At 46.5% G+C, this 19,426-nt stretch overlaps 2 protein-coding genes across 3 annotated transcripts in view; one reads left to right on the forward strand and one right to left on the reverse strand.

Moving 5' to 3' along the window:
* fam13c (family with sequence similarity 13 member C) overlaps window positions 1-19,426 on the forward strand; it is a 386,051-nt gene that overhangs the window by 322,652 nt on the left and 43,973 nt on the right. The gene's annotated exons all lie outside the window — the stretch shown is intronic.
* Window positions 470-19,382, reverse strand: actn2b (actinin, alpha 2b). 2 transcript variants are annotated; one of them, XM_052079721.1, is made up of 21 exons: window positions 19,094-19,382; window positions 15,910-16,024; window positions 15,103-15,222; window positions 14,935-15,021; window positions 14,752-14,839; window positions 14,387-14,465; window positions 11,046-11,127; window positions 10,726-10,811; window positions 10,182-10,274; window positions 9,497-9,727; window positions 8,731-8,878; window positions 7,537-7,687; window positions 6,785-6,893; window positions 6,071-6,211; window positions 4,700-4,882; window positions 4,477-4,611; window positions 4,133-4,312; window positions 2,977-3,123; window positions 2,555-2,620; window positions 2,280-2,438; window positions 470-1,635 (listed from the first exon to the last, which is right to left on the reverse strand). In XM_052079721.1, exons 1-21 carry the CDS (start codon window positions 19,223-19,225, stop codon window positions 1,477-1,479), a joined length of 2,691 nt encoding a protein of 896 aa, XP_051935681.1. In that variant the 5' UTR covers window positions 19,226-19,382; the 3' UTR covers window positions 470-1,476. The 2 variants fall into 2 exon arrangements, with proteins under 2 accessions (XP_051935681.1, XP_051935682.1); XM_052079722.1 differs by lacking the exons at window positions 14,387-14,465; window positions 14,935-15,021; window positions 15,103-15,222; window positions 15,910-16,024; window positions 19,094-19,382 and having other exon boundaries at window positions 14,752-14,769.

Below are 19,426 nucleotides of genomic sequence, written 5' to 3' on the forward strand. Positions count from 1 at the left end.
CTTGAATAATCGCTGAGCGTAACCCGCGGATTCATCGATTTTTAGATTTTTTTTTTCTTTAAAAACGTGTAAATTACGTTCAGTTAAGCTGTTAGTAGTGTCTATCAATCTATCCATTCATCTAAATGTCTATATATCTAGTGGATCTCAAATGTCCACACAAACTACCTTATTTTCTGTCAAATTATTACTGTATATGTTTTATGTTCAATAAACAAAACAAACAAACCCTCTTCAAATGTTCGTGTTTGTGATGTAAAAAAACTGAACCAAATGTCATATTCACAGTATGGGAGTCGGCAAAACCTACTAACATTTAAAGTGCCTCTGATTAACCCCTAATAAGCTGTTTTTAGTAGGTTTTCCCGAATATTCTTTTGCTTTCTTGCAGAAGCCTTAAGATTTTGTGCCCGATGATTGTTGGGCCGCCAGTAGACCTCTCGCTCAACAGAAAGAGACCACACAGAGATTGTCTGAATACAATTATTTCATTTTGTTTTATAGGCACAATGAAAAGTTACAGTAGACCAATCTGGCCGGCTGTTGTTGTTGTCCAAATTAGAGTTAATGAGTGTATATCTAAAACAAAAAATAAGTTGAAACATGCATGCGCAAAGGAAATATGAGTAATAATTCAACACAGCAGTAAAGATATTTAATCAGCACATACATTAAAAGCATAAAAACACACAGATGTTTAAGAAATTATTCATCTCAATATTCTTTTGTGTCTTGTGTGTAGGTGTATGCCTTTAAAGCACAAGTGATTATTTTATATTTTACTTCTGTGTTCATGTGTTTTTCCAGGCCGTCCATTTGGGTAATATATTTTTCGGGTGTAATTTGGGAATTAATTTATTCAATACGTCTTCACTTGTTTTTCCATTTAACTTAAAGAGGACATATTACGGAAAACTGACTGTCTGAGATACTACCAAGCAAACACACCCATAAACCCCTGTTATCACGTTGAGGCTAAAAGGTAAGCAGAGCTGCGTTGCGTTGTGCCAAATACATAAAATGTATGACATGTTCCTCCACAAGACAGAATGCGTTCAACGGTATATTATACACGCTGGACTCTTCACCCACAAATGTGAAACCAAAAGCCTGAGTCGCCATTGGCCCAGCAATAAAGGGGGCGGGGTCACGGCGGTCACTTGCATGACATTTCCAGCCACTTGTTTCAACAAGGTGAGGAGTAAGTGTGCAATAATTCTTGATCCCTCGAATATTTTTTTCTGAAAGCATGTCACAGACACGTTCTTGAAACTGGGGAGTTTTTAAATGTTTTTCAAAATGCATAATATGTCTCCTTTAAAGCATCTGGAAATGCCTTTTGATGTGGTATTCCCAAAGAGTAACTGCAAGGTCTCACTTTATTAAAACAATGCATGTCATTTTTGTATATGAATATTTCTGTATATCAATCGGGCCTTTTCTAGGTAACAGGCGGGGGGGCTGCCATGTGAAGGGTTAGAGATCACTCTCCCCATAGAGGGCGGTGGAGAAGGCCGTGTAGTCCAGAGCCCCCGGTGGCGCTCCTGGGATTCTGTAGGGCGGCATCCTCATGATGCAATATTCGGCTTGCTCGGGAGGAAGTTCTCTCCTCAGCTCCTCCACCAGGATGTACGGCTGTGAGGCAACGCAAAGGCGAGGATTGGACAAATATGATCAGAAACTGCGGGAATGGCATATACGCGACAGTGGTACCTTGGCTTTTAGAGTTTGAGTCTTTCAGTGCCAATTTCTTGGCATCGAGAAGCCAAACGATGGCGGCAAAGCAATATGTTTGTGTGAATAAAGTTGGCTGGCAACCGTTCAGGGTGTCCCCCGCCTACTGCCCGAAGACAGCTGGGATAGGCTCCAGCACCCCCCGCGACCCTAGTGAGGATCAAGCGGCTCGGAAGATGAAAGATGAAAGAAGTTCCTCGACTTCCATCAACATATTTCATTGGTGCCGAGATGCCACAAGATGGCGGCAAAACACTACTTTTATTGCCTTGGCGTGAGCACAAAAAACGGCAAGTAGCTGAGTATTTCGGCAAATAATTAAGGATATACAGTATATATCTTTTTTTAATCGACAAATAGGCAACGCAAAGATTCAAATCAGACAAGGTGCATCCGTACAGGGAAGCACTTCCAATTTCGCCAGTGGCAACTCACAACTCCAAAAGCTTGTAGGTCAAGGTCCCACATTCACTGAAGCGCCAATAACTCAGAATGTGTTTTGATCTGTGGTGCTGTCATTCTTTTTTTTTTTTTCAAACACAAACCTTGTCGCCTGCCAAAATCCGGAAGGACGCTACGACCTGCTCGGCGGTGTCGGTGTCAGCAGTTTCTCTGGTCATAAAGTCAATGAAAGACTGGAAGGAGACGATTCCAGTGCCATTGGGGTCGACGAGGATCATTATCCGGGCGAACTCCACCTCGCCCTAAATGGGGTAGAAAAAGAGCGGTTCTGAATAGCACGTCCGCGCAAGCTAGCATGTACCCACAGGCTAGCTGGCTCTGATTGAACCTCGACCGCGTGCACTTTATAGCACCTCACCAGATCGTAGCCCATGGAGATGAGGCAGGCTCGGAAGTCATCCGTCTCCATGGCACCATTCTTCTTCTGCGGTTGGAGGGCTCATCGTTATGAACGGGAAAGGAAGGCTGGATTTACACCCACGTGCCCGCTTCTAATTGAATGTTTATATCGGGCGCCTGAATAACTCCACAAGACCGAGCAGCGACAACGCCGTAGAGCAAACCATAAATAATAAATACGAAATATATTAAACATTTAGTTGGCCTCATTTTAAATTGCATATTTAAAGTTGTTTTATAAATTGGCCATGCTTTAATTGAAGTGTCAAATTAAAGCAGCTTTTTTGTTTGTTTGTGTGTGTGTGTGTGTGTTGTTTGGTCAAACACACACTTTGTGTTGCAAACGGTGTCGCGCGGGGGGCAATCCGTCGCAATCGTTACCCGATCAAAGTGGTTGAAAGATGATCTGAATTCGTTCATCTGCTTCTGGCTGATGCCCTTGGCGTCGCGGGTCAGGATCTGCGTTTCGATCTCGTTGATGGTGCGGGCGACTGTCGTGAGGAGCAGCTCCCAGCCAACGCGGATGTGCTACGCGTGCGGATGTGATGACAGCACGGGAGACAATCCGTCAGTAAGCGTACGGCGACGAGGGAGATTCATTTTTTTTTTTTTCTGAAAATGTGGCCTTCAGGGTGTCCCCCGCCTACTGCCCAAAGACAGCTGGGATAGGCCCCGGCACACCCGCGATCCCGCTGAGGATAAGCGGATCAGAAAATGGATGGATGTTTTTCGACATAAAGACCTCTCCTCAATCATCATCGAACAAGTTGGGACATGAATAAACATCAACATGCTACAACATGGCGGCCCGGCAGTCCAGTGGTAAGCACGTCGGCTTCACAGTGCAGAGGTACCGGGTTCGATTCCAGCTCCGGCCTCCCTGTGTGGAGTTTGCATGTTCTCCCCGGGCCTGCGTGGGTTTTCTCCGGGTGCTCCGGTTTCCTCCCACATTCCAAAAATATGCATGGCAGGCTGATCGGACGATCTACAGTAAATTGTCCCGAGGTGTGAGTGTGAGTGCGAATGGTTGTTCGTTTCTGTGTGCCCTGCGATTGGCTGGCAACCGATTCAGGGTGTCCCCCGCCTACTGCCCGAAGACAGCTGGGATAGGCTCCAGCACCCCCCGCGACCCTAGTGAGGATCAAGCGGTACGGAAGATGAATGAATGAATGAATGCTACAACATTTCCTCGGAAATCACAATGCCCTGTCACTGGTGAGCTTTGCAGACAGACATCAGCAGACGTGGCACCTGTAAAGCTGACTTTGCATGTTCTCCCCGGGCCTGCGTGGGTTTTCTCCGGGTGCTCCGGTTTCCTCCCACATTCCAAAAACATGCGTGGCAGGCTGATTGAACACTCTAAATTGTCCCTAGGTGTGAGTGTGAGTGTGAATGGTTGTTCCTTTCTGTGTGCCCTGCGATTGGCTGGCAACCGATTCAGGGTGCCCCCCGCCTACTGCCCGAAGACAGCTGGGATAGGCTCCAGCACCCCCCCGCGACCCTAATGAGGATCAAGCGGCTCGGAAGACATTCTTACCTCCATGGTGTAGTTGGTGTGTTTGTTGTCAAACACCAGCGACTCCTGGATGAGCTGATGGTCTCCCTCCAGCTTGTCCACGTTGGGCTTGTAGGCGACGATGACGTGCTCGCACTGCTTCAGTTGGGTCATCTGGTCCTCCAGGGCGCCGCCAATCTCCAGGGAGCAGCGTCCAATCTCCTGATCCGCAAGGTCAATTAACATTCGGTTGCATCGGATTCAATTTCTTTACAAACGCCACAGAGTCCGCTGCCGCTCTTGCTCCTCGCCGGCCAATGCGTTTCAATATTATTAGCCTCCATTAGACGGCCATAACCGTATGAAAGTGTCATGTAATGTCTGACCTCCATCCTGGCCTGGATCCAGGGTCCAATTAAGTTAGCTTGCGCGGCAAACTGGCGCCTCAACCGTTCATGGGCATGCTGGCGTGCCAGCTCTTCCTGCATGGCGCTGTCTCGCTGCGGAACCAACTTCTTGACCTGAAGTGACATACGCGGAGCTGACGGGCAATGTATTGCCCACGGGCGCGAGGCTTAAAAAAATGGCTTTGAAAGCGAGGGGGCTAACCTTGTCCCATTTGACAAGGAGCTCGTCGGTGGTGATGCTGCTGTAAGGGTTGATGATGTTAGCCTTGATCCCGTAGCTCTGGGAGATTTTCTGCACCTCATTGTGGATTCCCAGGATGGCCTGTCGCTCAGCATCCGCCTCCGGGAGAGTCGCTTTGAACTGCTCGTGAGCCGCAATTAGACTCTGGAGGCCGGGCGAAAGGGAAGGGGGGGGGGGCAAGTGGTGAAATGCCAACGTTTTGTCAGGTGCCATCAATTTCTTCATCAATCGATCGCTTTCGATTCCAGATCAGATGAAACCGAGTTGGAGAATGGTCAAAATTTAGCATTAACTTAACTTCCGCGGCTGTCAAATCGCCGCTCAAGCATCGCCTTGCACAGCGAACAGGACGTTCTACGATGGCCACGGTTTGAGCGTGGAAAACATTACAAATGGTTTCTGGCGGATTTGACAGAAGTCAAAAAGACCGAAGGCATCCCGTGATTTCTTCTCATAGTTTCATTGGATAAAGGAAAGGCAAACTTGAGTGTTACCTGAAGCCCCATGTTGTATCTATTTTCATACTTTGCACTTGGCCACTTTCCTTAACCCTCGTAGTGCACCGTTTGCGATAAATGCAAAATTATGTCTTTGAATCAAAGGGAAAGGCCTTCAGAAAAACACGAGAGAGCTGAAACTTATGGAGGGGTTCTAAAATGGCCTAAATTTCATGACGGCACCGGATGATAATTCTCAGGCATTGCAGCAATAATAATAACGTTTTGATACCTTAATCTTCACAATTTACATATTTTGCACCATAGAGACCCATTATAATTCATATTTTTGAATGCATCGTAAACCTAATGTGTAAACAAGCATTTCACACAATTTTTACGTCAATCGCTTTGTTTTTGCTTGGACAGACATAAGCATGCCACATTGTTGGGTTGAGGTCATTCCAATTTTGCAACTTTAGGTGGCGCCAGAGGATCGCAAATGAGTTTGCCTTTTTGCAGGAGGCGTCAAACCAATGCATTTTACATGAACACGTCCGGTCGGGATTGTTAGTAGGGCTTGGTTGGGACCTCCAGACACAATTTTTTTTTCCCTTTTGCAAAAAATAAAGAATAAAAAATCCCAAAGAACTACTAAAAACTATATATGTATGGATAGCACAGATGCCTCTGAACATTTTGAGTGTTTGAAAAAAAAAAAAAAGAATGTTTTTATAACACAAAATACATCATTACAAAAATTGTAAAATGCGTAACTTAAGGCCTTTTTAATTTGGAGCACACAAGGGTTTAAAAAGCGGCCGGACGACCACTTATTTGGAACGGCGTTTCGCAATTGACGTAACATTCACCGACTCCGGTCCCGCGCGCCTACCTGGACTTCGTCGACGGTGTGCACCATAAACATGTCCTGCAGGTCTTCCATGGCTCCATCCATCCAGTTGTTGAAAGGAGCGGAGCGTTTGGCAAACTCCAGGAACAGCTGGTCGATGGTCTCCAGCAGCTTCTCTGTGCGCTGCAGAAATGACGACACCACATAAATCCTAAAAAAAAATACAGGCTTCGAATGTCCAAGCTGACCTCTTCCGGACAAATCCCAGCGCCAATTACCACCCCCCCGCCCGGCCCCCGACCCTCACGGACGCACCTGTTCTAACGACTAACCCCAGAGAGAACAACATTAGCATGGCCTCGTTAACCGCAACTTTGGCTCGGGTCGGAGAGGGATTGTGTTGAGTGGGACGTGGACAGACAACGGGCCTCTGTTGCTGTCATTCACGCTTAATCCTCAGACCTTTTACCGGGGCCCCTCACTCATGCGGGTCAGGAATGGTCCGCACGGATGACAGGAAGTGGCCAGTGGGACCGGAGCCGGTCAGCGGCCACACGATGACAGCCATGGCTCCGTCCAATCCCCCAATATGAAACGCTTCTGGATATTTTGCTTTGAAAGCCGTCAAGAGTTGACCGATGTGGATCACGAGCGCCCTCTGGTGGAGACTCGCCGCACGTGCCAGTGCGTCCAGAGGACGTGAAGGCACAGGCGCGGTCCGTGTCGGTCTTGCTCGCGTTCTTTCATCGCCCTCACCTCCAAGGCTTCCCTCCTTTTCTGGGTCAGGGTTCCCAGTCGGTCCCACAAGTCGCAGATGCTCTGGCAGCGCTGGTTTACAGCTGCCACGTCGTGGTAGTCCAGCTCACTGGAAAAGAAAACATGGACTCTTATTAGAGAAGATGTGTTGTTTTCATCCAACCCACCCCCACAAAAAGGATGAAAATGCAGAATTTTTTTCTTTGCAAATGTAATTGTTTCTTTTAACGGGTCGTAAATATTATATATAATAATAATAATAATACATTTTATTTTATAAGCGCCTTTCAAGACATCCAAGGACACTTTACAATAAAAAATAAAAAATAAAAAACACACAAAACAATAAGAACCAAAACAAAAGAAGGAAATATACAAGTACATTCTGGACATGTCTACTCCAACGCAGATAGTGTTGGATATATTGTACAATACTAAAAAAAAAAAAAAAGAAAAAAATTGATAGTGTTGTAGATATTGTACGATAAACAAACAAAAAATACACACAAAAGTAGCTTTTGTAAACCTCTGACCAACTTTTCCAAATGATCAATTTTCACTCTTTCAAACGTGTGATCATCCAACATTTTTTTTTTAATTTGTGATTTATTTTTAAAATGTATTTATTTAATGTGATTTATGTGAGCCTCAGTCATTCGCCCCCGCCATAAACCGCGCAGTGACTTCACACTCCCGATACGCGGACTCGGACAATGACCGCAAATAATGTGGAGCAGGAACTGCGTGCGTACTTGAGCTCCTGCGCAATGGCGGCAATCTGCTCCACTCTGTCCTGGTGGGCTGCCAAGTCGCTTTCAAAGGCCTCGTGTTTTCGAAGCATCGCCTTGATCTGCGTCAAGGTGGCGGTTTCGTAATCCTTCAGGGAGAGTGACATTTCTTTGCCTGGGAGCACACATTAAGAGACGAAAGATTTAAAAGTTGTGACTTTCTCACGGCGGTGATGAACACTGTGGAGACGGTGGACTGACTCGAGCAGGGGACAGAAGTCTACAAGTCTACACACATCTGTTCTGGCTTTTGTGATGTATAAAAAAAAAACTACAACAAAAAACAAAGAGACACCATGATGAGTCATTTCAAAACTTTTTCCGTGTGACTTATAAACTTTATTTGGGGTTCATCAGGCGCACTTGAAATGGTAGCAGTGGTGTGCTGGCTGCAGTTGTTCCCAATTTAAACACAGCCACATTCCAAATTGTTACTTTCTCTCTCTGAAAGGTTTCTTTTTAGTTGTGATTATTATTGATTAGCACGGCTTCAAAGTCTCTCCATCTCGGGCTCGTTTTTTAAAATTTTTTATTTATTTATTTTTTAAGATGATGAAAATCTTGCAGGGCGGCCCGGTAGCCCAGTGGTTAGCACGTCGGCTTCACAGTGCAGAGGTACCGGGTTCGATTCCAGCTCCGGCCTCCCTGTGTGGAGTTTGCATGTTCTCCCCGGGCCTGTGTGGGTTTTCTCCGGGTGCTCCGGTTTCCTCCCGCATTCCAAAAACATGCGTGGCAGGCTGATTGAACACTCTAAATTGTCCCTAGTTGTGAGTGCGAATGGTTGTTCGTTTCTGTGTGCCCTGCGATTGGCTGGCAACCGATTCAGGTTCTCCCTGGGCCTGCGTGGGTTTTCTCCGGGTGCTCCGGTTTCCTCCCACATTCCAAAAATATGCATGGCAGGCTGATTGAACACTCTGAATTGTCCCTAGGTGTGAGTGGGTGTGCGAATGGTTGTTCGTCTCTGTGTGCCCTGCGATTGGCTGGCAACCGATTCAGGGTGTCCCCGCCTACTGCCCGGAGACGGCTGGGATAGGCTCCAGCACCCCCGCGACCAGTGAGGATCAAGCGGCTCGGAAGATGAATGAATGAATGAAAATCTTGCATTTGAACAGGTGTGTGTGTGGAGTTCTGAGATGGACCGTGTGTACAACTGCTCACCGCCGGCCCAATTTTCGTGATTTGTGGCTTTTTGGCGAAATTTTTCGGCCAGGTGGTCCAGTCTCTCCAACCTGCGAATCTCCGTGAGGAGCCAATCCTCGTAGCCTTTCTCCGCATGCTCCAAGCCCTGCCATGCTGCGGCGATATCCTGAAGGCACAATCATCAGAGAGGGTGGGAGGGGGGGGCGGGGGGTTAAATAATAATAATAATAATAATAATAATGCGGCCCGGTAGTCCAGTGGTTAGCACGTGGGCTTCACAGTGCAGAGGTACCGGGTTCGATTCCAGCTCCGGCCTCCCTGTGTGGAGTTTGCATGTTCTCCCCGGGCCTGCGTGGGTTTTCTCCGGGTGCTCCGGTTTCCTCCCACATTCCAAAAATATGCGTGGCAGGCTGGTTGAACACTCTAAATTGTCCCTAGGTGTGAGTGTGGTTGCAAATGGTTGTTCGTTTCTGTGTGCCCTGCGATTGGCTGGCAACCGATTCAGGGTGTCCCCCGCCTACTGCCCGTAGACGGCTGGGATAGGCTCCAGCACCCCCCGCGACCCGAGTGAGGATCAAGCGGCTCGGAAGATGAATGAATGAATGAATAATAATAATAATCAGCACACTCTCCTGGCCTGGCAATGACCACGTCACGGCACTGAAACATTATGCGCAGTTTGAGGATTTCAGGATTTGAGGATATGAGGTTGGAAAAGCTAACCGTGTTATGGGATCAAATGATGATGCCAAGTTCAGTGAATGAAGGATTTGGAGTCACTTACAGATACCAGCTTGCCCTCGGAGGGCATGAAAGCGGGCCGGTTGCTGATGCGCAACTTGGTCTGCAGGGTGTTGAAGTTGATTTCCAGCTGGCACTTCTCCTGCACCTTGGGAGGCTTGTGCTGGCGTCTGTAGTCCCGGAAGTCCTCCAGCTTCCTCTGCATCTCTGCCATGGTCTTCTCCGGGGTCCGGTTCTCCAGCCAGGGAGTGGTGCGGCGGATCCACTCCAGCAGCTGGAGAGGGCCACCCCGAGATCATTAACATCACGACATGATGCCGGTTGGGAAGACTGTGGAAAAAGCTTTGCGGGATTCATTGAAATGTGTCGTCGGCTGGTTCTGAGCGGTTCTTTGATTCTGGCTAGCATGAGGATTCGTAGGTTGCTTCGAATGTCATATTTGAGGAGGGAAAAGCGACAGCTCAAAGAATGAGGATTATAAATCGCGTACTGTATTGTAATCCATTTTTAATCTGTATATTTGTGGCTCACTGTCAAGTATATTCGATTACAGTACAATTACTGATGGATACTGACGCTACATCTGTTTATCATTGAACTACCCACAAACTGCTTCTTTTTTTTTCTCTCTTCTGAAACCTTGAGAGCTACAAAGTCCCGCTTCATTCATCGTGTAAATTGAACTATTTAGCAGCTACTCTTAGTGCGGCAGTTTTCGTCATGGTTACCTGGCTGGCCAGCCTCTCGTACTCCTCCATCAGCTTCTCGTTCTCCTGGTTTACACCCAACACTTTACAGATTCTGTTGGCAGCCGTTTCGGCCTGAGGGAAGACGAAAAAAAAAAAAAATCTCGTTACAGTGAGCGAAGGTGGGCCATTCTCTCAATAATTCCAATATTATTCTCAAAGCATCCATTTTGGTTTCACTGTTAGTGCAAATGTGCTAAGGGAATGACAACTGAACTCATTGGTCGTCAAAGTACTGCCTAAAAAAGAAACATTACCGCTACTTGGCTGCCCAAGTACCAACGAAATGAGCGAAATTAAAATACAGTAGCCTAGTAGGCCTAAACGTTCATTAAAAAAATAAGGCAGATTTTACTCCTATAAAGTGTAGTTAAGTTTATTATTTTAATCCGCAAGAACATTACGTACCGTGACCACGTCACGGCACTGAAACATTTTGAGGATTTCAGGATTTGAGGATATATTAATATGAGCACGTGAGGTTGGAAAAGCTAATCGTGTTATGGGATCAAATGATTTTGCCAACCTGCTCGGCGCCAGCAAAAGCGTGATAGAAGCAGGACACATACGTCATGATGGCTCTTTCGTCAGGCTTGGGGGTGTTGATGATATCTGCAGGGGGCGGGGGGGGGGGGGGGGGGTCAAAATGAAAAATTATTGTAGCGGACTGACAAAAGAATAAAAACATGAATCATAAAAATTGTCTGGCAATTGAAACTACAATTACAGCTACAAGTAGTGATTTACGGCCCCCACTTTTTTTTAACGTCCAAATGCTCAAAATTACAAAAAAGAAATTGTGAAGAAAAAAAAAAGTTTTTCAATTTTCCTAAACGAGTACCGTACCTTCGGCATCAAGCATTTTGGGAATGTCCAGGTGTTTTTCCGCTATGTCAAAAGCCAGGTTCAGGTTCCCCAGAGGATCATCCTAAATAAAGAAATGCTCAATTCCACGTCACCAAACAGCAATGCCGGACTTCGAATGCCAGCGGGGGGCCTGACCTTCATGCAACGGCGGACACGTTATACTTCCTCTCATCACTTGCATGCAATGTTCATTTCTCTGAGGATCTGACGCCGAAAACGCTCACGTGGGGAGCTTTTATTAGACTGAAGTGCAGCGAGACCGCTCGTGGAAATCGATAACGTTTTGGCCCGACAATTGCGGAATGCGCTTAATGACTCCTTCTGTCGTTAATTGCGGTTTCCGATCAAGCGATTTATCTGTGTAGGGTGTTCGAAGCTGACAAGGGCCAAGCGATCTGCAGATGCTTCGGATTTAATTCAACACACACACACACACACACTGTATGCGCGGGTGAATCCATGACAATTGGCCAAATATGATTTGGGTGTTTTGAAGAATTTCAATCGACCAAAGTAGAGAGAAAAAAAAAAAGAAAAGTTAGGAGGATAACGTCTTAGTGTTAGAAAAATAAAGCTGATATATTACAGGGGGGATGAAATAATGTTCTTGGAATTAGGTTGCCAGACTAGAAGAAAAAAAAAAGTTATTTATTGCAACCCCTGTACCAATTGTACTATTTCATTGCGACAACTTCATTCGGGGGGCGGCCCGGTAGTCCAGTGGTTAGCACGTCGGCTTCACAGTGCAGAGGTACCGGGTTCGATTCCAGCGCCGGCCTCCCTGTGTGGAGTTTGCATGTTCTCCCCGGGCCTGCGTGGGTTTTCTCCGGGTGCTCCGGTTTCCGCCCACATTCCAAAAAATATGCATGGCAGGCTGATTGAACACTCTGAATTGTCCCTCGGTGTGAGTGTGAGCGTGGATGGTTGTTCGTCTATGTGTGCCCTGCGATTGGCTGGCAACCGATTCAGGGTGTCCCCCGCCTACTGCCCGAAGACAGCTGGGATAGGCTCCAGCACCCCCCGCGACCCTCGTGAGGATCAAGCGGCTCGGAAGATGAATGAATGAATGAATGAACTTCATTCGGGTTGTGTTCCAAAATACTTTATCTCATGATAAGAAATTGGATTTGCCATCATAGTTTTCTCCTGTTCAGGGAAGCGGGTAGCCAGAGGCTATCACGGCTGACTTTGGGGCAAAAGGCCGACGACACCCAGGACTGGTCGCCGGTCAATCACAGGTCAGGTCAAGCGAAAAACAACTATTTACACTCTGTCACTGAGCGGGAACTGGATTGGATCGGAATTGAAGTCACACAGCCTACAGTATGAGTAAAGTCGCTTCTGCTAACTACCCGGCCTAAAACACAGCCCCCCCCCCCCCACTTCCTTTACACCAATTTCTACTTTCCTATTAGCCACGACTCTGGCAGCATCTTGAAAGGTGAGTTTTTACACCAACACGAGACACCAAAAATAGAAACGGTGAACCATAAACAGTCGGGGGGGGGGGGGGGGGGGTCACTGTATTTTGAGTACCTTTACTCATACATTTGACTCTTGTCACAGTACACGTGGCCGAGCGGCGTATGGGACCAAGCTAAGTGCGTTCCCGCTAAACTGGCCGGTCGGTCGATGGGGGGGGGGGGGTAAAGGGATCATACGGAAGTTCCGCCGCCATTGTTCTCTGCACGCCAAAGGCGGCTTGCTGCCGACATAACAGGCAAGGCCAGCTGCTCCTCCCATCCAGCACAGGATGAGATGGAGGGATCAGATGATGCCAGGATGGATGCTTGGACAGACAGGAGGACAGCCCCTAGCCAGGCTATGCGTCAACAATGCGAGCCCGACAGGAACGCTCACCTGGAGCCAAGCTCAACAGCTGCACGGTGACACCGTCTGTAATCTCCAAAAGACCACGGGTGACTGAACGTGTGTGTGTGTGGTGGGAAAATGCGAGGGGGGGGGCAGTGGGAAGTGGCCTAAAAGTTGCGATGCGCCTCGTTGTGATACTCCACTGAGCTCGTGTGATCTTCTTAACTCTCATGAGGACAAGCGGTCTCTGCGGCATACGCGAGGTACGCGAGGTGACTGTAATAGCCCGGGGTGGGGGGGGCGAAGCTCATGTTTCCACGACCGTTCCGGCTAGTGTTGAAAAGCGAGGGCTTCTGCTTGTGAGACCGACGACGGATGAGTTACTCCTGCTGAACGGCCGCAGCGGCCACACTCGGAATATAAATGTGCAATTGTGATTCTCCCCTGGATACATTTCAATCGAAAACTCTCCCATCGATAGCGTTTCCCTTTGTGCGTTTGGGACTTCAAGGCGGCAATGCGGTTGCTTTAACCCTCGTAGTGCACCGCTTGCGATAAATGTAAAATGATGTCTTTGAATCAAAGGCAAAGGCATTCAGAAAAACACGAAAGAGCTGAAACTTATGGAGGGGTTCTAAAATCGCCTAAATTTAATGACGTCACCGGCTGATAATTCTCAGGCATTGCAGCAATAATAAAAAAACGTTTTGATACCTTAATCTTCACAATTTACATATTTTGCACCATAGAGACCCATTATAATTCATATTTTTGAATGCATCATAAACCGAATGTGTATACATGCATTTCATTCCATTCCAATTTTGCAACTTTAGGTGGCGCCAGAGGATCGCAAATGAGTTTGCCTTTTTGCAGGAGGCTTCAAACCAATGCATTTTACATGAACACGTCCGGTCGGGATTGTTAGTAGGGCTTGGTTGGGACCTCCAGACACAATTTTTTTTTTCCGTTTTGCAAAAAATAAAGAATAAAAAATCCCAAAGAACTAATAAAAACTATATATGTATGGATAGCACAGATGCCTTTGAACATTTTGAGTGTTTGAAAAAAAAAAAAAAAGAATGTTTTTATAACACAAAATACATCATTACAAAAATTGTAAAATGCGTAACTTAAGGCCTTTTTAATTTGGAGCACACAAGGGTTAAATACACCACATGTCCTCATTTAAATGACAGTAGACGTCAACAGAGCGTGGCTTTAAACAGTCAGCCAACCCCAACTGTAACTTGAATGAGAAAAAGTGGCACAGGAAGTGGATGGATGGAACTCTCCGCCTTCATTTTATTGCATGCGATCCAGCGCAAGCCATGAGTGTATAAAGCGATTATTAGTTTAAACTTAATTCATAGTGCACACTTTCATGTGTGTGTGTGTTGTTGTTTTTTTTTCTAATCGGCTCACACCGTGAAACGTTATGACCGCGTGTGCATGTCAGTGACACGGCATCGCAGGTTACAGGTGACACACATGCACACGCACGACACCTTGCTGAGCTTAGAGTAGTCGAGCAGGTCGGGTCTGTGTCTGTGAATCAGGGCGCAGAAGGCCAGGCCGTCCTTCCAGCTTCACCGGACGATGAGCAGAGAGAGCCAACATGTCAGTTCACAGAGGCACCTTTTTTTTGTTGTTGTTTGTTTGTCTTCGAAGGGCATTCGAACGGCGAGTTTTAGGGTTGCCAAATATTGGGAGCTGAATTCTTCATTTTGTAGATACGCGCTAAAAGTTGCATTTGCTTGTGTTATGCTAACTATGACGTGATGAAACAGTGTGTTGAGAAAGGGGAAAAATTCTGTCGTTAGCTGTGAAATGTCTCACTTCCATTACTTTGGAAGGTCAAATGCTGACTTACCTCACATGGAAGTTCTGAACATTGACATTCCTGTAGGGGGCAGTCTTTCTTTGACACCACAAGAGGAGGCCCTCTTTGGCAGATGTTTCTGCGCAGATGTTAGCGGTACAATAGTATATATATATATTTTTTTTACATTGCGCTTCTGTGGAATACAATAATAGATTTTTTTCATCAACAGACCTTCAACAGAAATGTCCTGAATGGCAAAGCGGAGAATTATTGTCCAGATCATTCCAAGCGTCATCTTCACATTCCCGTCCACAATCTCTGAAACGCAAACACAAATCCTATTAGCGAACGTGAGCGTAATATTATCTGTTCCGTATGTTTTGCCGAGGCGTCTGGTACCTTCAGCTCCGATGGAGACCAGTTTGACCCCTTTGCTCGTGATGAAGTCCAGTGCTTTGTTGACGTTAGCAATCTTGTGAAAGCGCATCTTCCCTCTGTCCGGCTTAGGTAACCTCTCACCTGCCAACATGCCATTGTGGGAAGGTCATGTGAGTAAATACTGTACACGGGGAGGGGGACACGACAGAAACCCATCCATCCATCCATCATCTACCGCTTATCCGGGGCCGGGTCGCGTGGGCAACAGCTTTAGCAGGGAAGCCCAGACTTCCCTCTCCCTAGCTACTTCCTCCAGCTCTCCCCGGGGGATCCCGAGACGTTCCCAGGCCAGCTGGGTGACATAGTCTCTCCAGCGTGTCCTGGGTCTTCCCCGGGGTCTCCTCCCGGTGGGACATGCCCGGAACACCTCACCGGGGAGGCGCTCAGGAGGCATCCGAATCAAATGCCCAAGCCACCTCATCTGGCTCCTCTCGATGTGGAGGAGAAGTGGCTCGACTCTGAGCCCCTCCCGGATGACCGAGCTTCTCACCTTATCTCTAAGGGAGAGCCCGGACACCCTGCGGAGAAAACTCATTTTGGCCGCTTGTATCCGGGATCTCGTTCTTTCGGTCACGACCCACAGCTCGTGACCATAGATGAGGCTTGGGACGTAGATCGACCGGTAAATTGAGAGCTTCGCCCTTTGGCTCAGCTCCTTCTTCACCACGACAGACCGATACAACGTCCGCAACGACAGAAACCCGTTCAGACAAATGTAGATCAGTACATTCAGAAATGAACTAGCATCGCAGCATTCTGTAATCAGACCTGAGATCACTTCCAGGAGGAGCATGAGTTTCAGTCCGTTTCTTAGGTCATCTTCAATGTTTTCAATTTGAGTGCCAGCTTTCCTCAGGTGGGAGTTACACCAGGCAGTGAAGGTCTACCGGAACAGAGACAGCAAGTCAATCAAGCTTGATGACAGGATATAATGAAACATTACATTCCGCAGCAGCATCGTGCAGACCACTACAAAGTTCTAGAATGACCAGGCGCTATATATTTGGTAGGAATCTTTTAAAAAACAACAATAATGCAGAGGTTACAGACAGACTGCCTTTGTATTCTGGTGAAATAGGTAACCGTGCCTCAGAATAAATGGCTATGAGCTATGGTGATCCCCAGGGGTCAATCCTGGGACCACTGTTGTTAAATCTGTACATGCTTCCATTAGGCTAGTTAATACGTCCCTTCCAAGTGTCCGACCACAACTTTCCAGATGACACTCAGATATTCGTGTCACGGATGGCAGGTCAACTTAGGCCTCTGGATTTACTCTGTCAATTGCGTGGTCCTTTGGTCTGCAAAATTGTACATCTAGATTGCTGATACTTACCGGAACCAAGAAACCTAAAGGGAAGATTATTATTTTAGTTTTCATACTGTCAGTGGCATTTTTTTAGGTGGCGTACCGCCAGCTTTCCTAATAATTATGTGTGCCTTTTCTCAAATTAAGTTTGGCCTGCACTGACACCGAAGTGTCAAATATCACCTCTTTTCATCCGTAGCATTGGAACAAATGTGCTTTCTGAGAGATACTGTAAATCCAGTTAAGATGGGATTATTGTCCTTCTCCTCCTATTTTTGTCGGATCGCTCACTCGCCAGAAATGGCTGAAGAGCCGGGTACCGACCGCAGAGCTCAGCATTCCGTCTGATATAAGGTGTTAAATATAGAGGGCTCTGTTGTGCGTCACGATAAGGGACCCGATGGGGGAGAATAACGTCACAATGTGTCGTCGTGTCAGCGACAGTGAAAATGTCACGCGGACGGAGAAATTGTTCCCTGTTGTCCGTCACTGTATGGGCATGTGATTGGTTACAGGCGCTCTTATCTCAATCATTCTTCCTACCTTGAAAGAAGTGCCAGAGAGGCAGGCGCATGACTGTATGAGGATTATAAAATGAAATCCGACTTTTGGCCTTTGAATGAATGAATCCTCACGTCACATGTCAGCTTTTGTGCAGGGAGATGTGAACAGTGTTTCATGAGAAAATAAGTATTACCTTGCCGTATAATCTGCAAATTACTATCATTGACTCTAAAATGATAATCCATCCATTTTAAAGTTTCACTTTGCACCGAAAGCTATTTTCATATGTTTTGTTGAAAAGTATAACAAAAAATACAGATGTTGTCCTTGACATGATGAACAAATGGGATTCATAATCGTGTTTACAAAATTCCTCAAAATACTGTCATTGTGATGTATCCCTTGTGTTGCCAAAAATAAACCGTTCCCTCATCCTGACGTTGGGAGGGGCTCTGTGTGAGTGTGTTGGAGGAGAGACATTTGAGGTGGTGCCTCCAGCTGTGCAAAGAAGCCAGATCCTAAAGCCCTAAAATCAACTGCGAGCATGGAGGGGGTGAGGGGGTCCCGAGGCTAAATTCAGCCCGGCTGGTGCAATATTTTCTGCCGTGCCGTCGCTATAAACAAAAGCATTCCGCACCAAGGACAGCCGGCTTAGCCCTACTACAATGCCTGCCAGTGGCGGTGGTTAAAATTAGAAGGCAGCGGCCATTCTAAATCCCGAGAGCGTCATCGTGTGTTTGGGAGCATCTGTTGACAGCTCGCATTCCAAACGTATCACCGGAGAGAAAGAGAGAGAGAGAGAGAAGAGCCGCTGGAAAGCAGGGCTATTGTTAGCCGTGCTGGGACCCGTCCGTCAAAGAGCCAGCGGAAGACTGCTGGAGTCCATGACTGGAAGTTTGGCAACAGTTCACTTCGTTTTGATTAAATTTCAAGTGTATGCTTTCGCCGTTTTAAACGGAACAGATCACTAAATAATGTTCACCTATCGACAGTGACAGGCAGAACAATTGAATGCTCGTCCACTAGATGGCAGAAGATGCAATTAACCTGTGTAGACACCTGTTGCCATTCGAATAATTTGCCCTCACGAATTGAGCAACCACTGTACACCCTACTAGTGAGGCAAAACCGTGCACTAGTTTACAATTGTGCACTACTAGTAGTAATGTTATAAAATTCTACTAATTGACATTGAGAGCATCACTAGCGGTACTAGTGGCATGCAAATGCCAACTAGTTGCTCAACGAGTATGCCAGGGTGGTCCTATGAGTGCGCAGATGGACGTTCATGGAAAATTTTTACTAGTAAGACACAGTTGTTCTACTAGTGCACTGAATTGTTTGATATTGTTGTCCGACTATTTTAAGGTCCATGTACTAGTACACTCTTTGTCCTCACTGGACGCCAGAGGTCAAAGAGAACATGGTGAAGCGGCATTTTGCGGTTATGCTGCATGGAAATGGTAAAAAAAAATGCTAACAGAAGTCAATGCATAGTGTAAATGCATTTAAATGCAGATTATAAAAAAAAATGTTATTTTCCCCTGTCCGGATGGCTTTTTAGTAATTTTAGAAATCGACATTTAATTTCTTTAATTTGGTTTTGAATGTCTGCATGTAGGCCATGGAAACGTTGTCAAGCTTCTTTCTTTTAGAAATTTGAAGAAGAAGAAGAAGAAGAAAACCTTTATTAGTCTCACAATGGAGAAATTCCAGATTCACAGCAGCAAAGTTATGAAAGGAAGAAGTAGAACAACAAAAAAATAGGAGCTGCTGGAAAGGCAGCCACTCTCGCGGCGCCATTTTGAAGTCAAAAATAACAAAAATAACAACACAACACATAGGACAGAGACAGTATAAACTAATTTTGTTTTCTCTGTCTTTGAATGTGTTGAGCTGTTTTGTTTGTAAACTCTTCTCCGTGTTGCGCCTTTGGTTGTGTGAAACATATTGAGTTAGTTGCCTTGTGTATGAAATGTGGTATATACTGTCAATTAACCAGCCTTGCTTTGCCTCACGAGTGAGATAACTACGTGCTAGGAGGCAAAACTGCACTAGTTGACAACTGTGTGCTGTGCTTAGTAACTACCATGAGGTCGAGTGTTTTTGATGCGTTCAAGGGCCAATTTTTGGACTTACTTTCCTCTGCTGTTGCTCCCAGGCCGGGTCGAGCAGCATGTCCCGGTCCCACTCGTCCTCCTGGAGCATGTACTCATCCTCGTAGCCGTTGTCGTAGCGCACCGTGCTCTCCATGTGAGTCATGGTCATCATCTTTTCGGTGGGTCTTCGAAACTTGACTTCAAGGGGAGTAAAAGAAATTCAAAACAAGTAGTTGAAAATAACGGGATGCTTGTCCGACTTGTGGCTGGGTCATACACACGCACGGTTTGTCCTTGTCCCCCCCGACCTGACAGACGTCTGGCCCCGGTTGCCTTGTGCGGGACGGCAGCGGCCGGTTATTGTTCGTGTGGG

Source organism: Hippocampus zosterae, chromosome 11 (assembly GCF_025434085.1).
Source record: "Hippocampus zosterae strain Florida chromosome 11, ASM2543408v3, whole genome shotgun sequence".
NCBI classification, from domain to species: domain Eukaryota; kingdom Metazoa; phylum Chordata; class Actinopteri; order Syngnathiformes; family Syngnathidae; genus Hippocampus; species Hippocampus zosterae.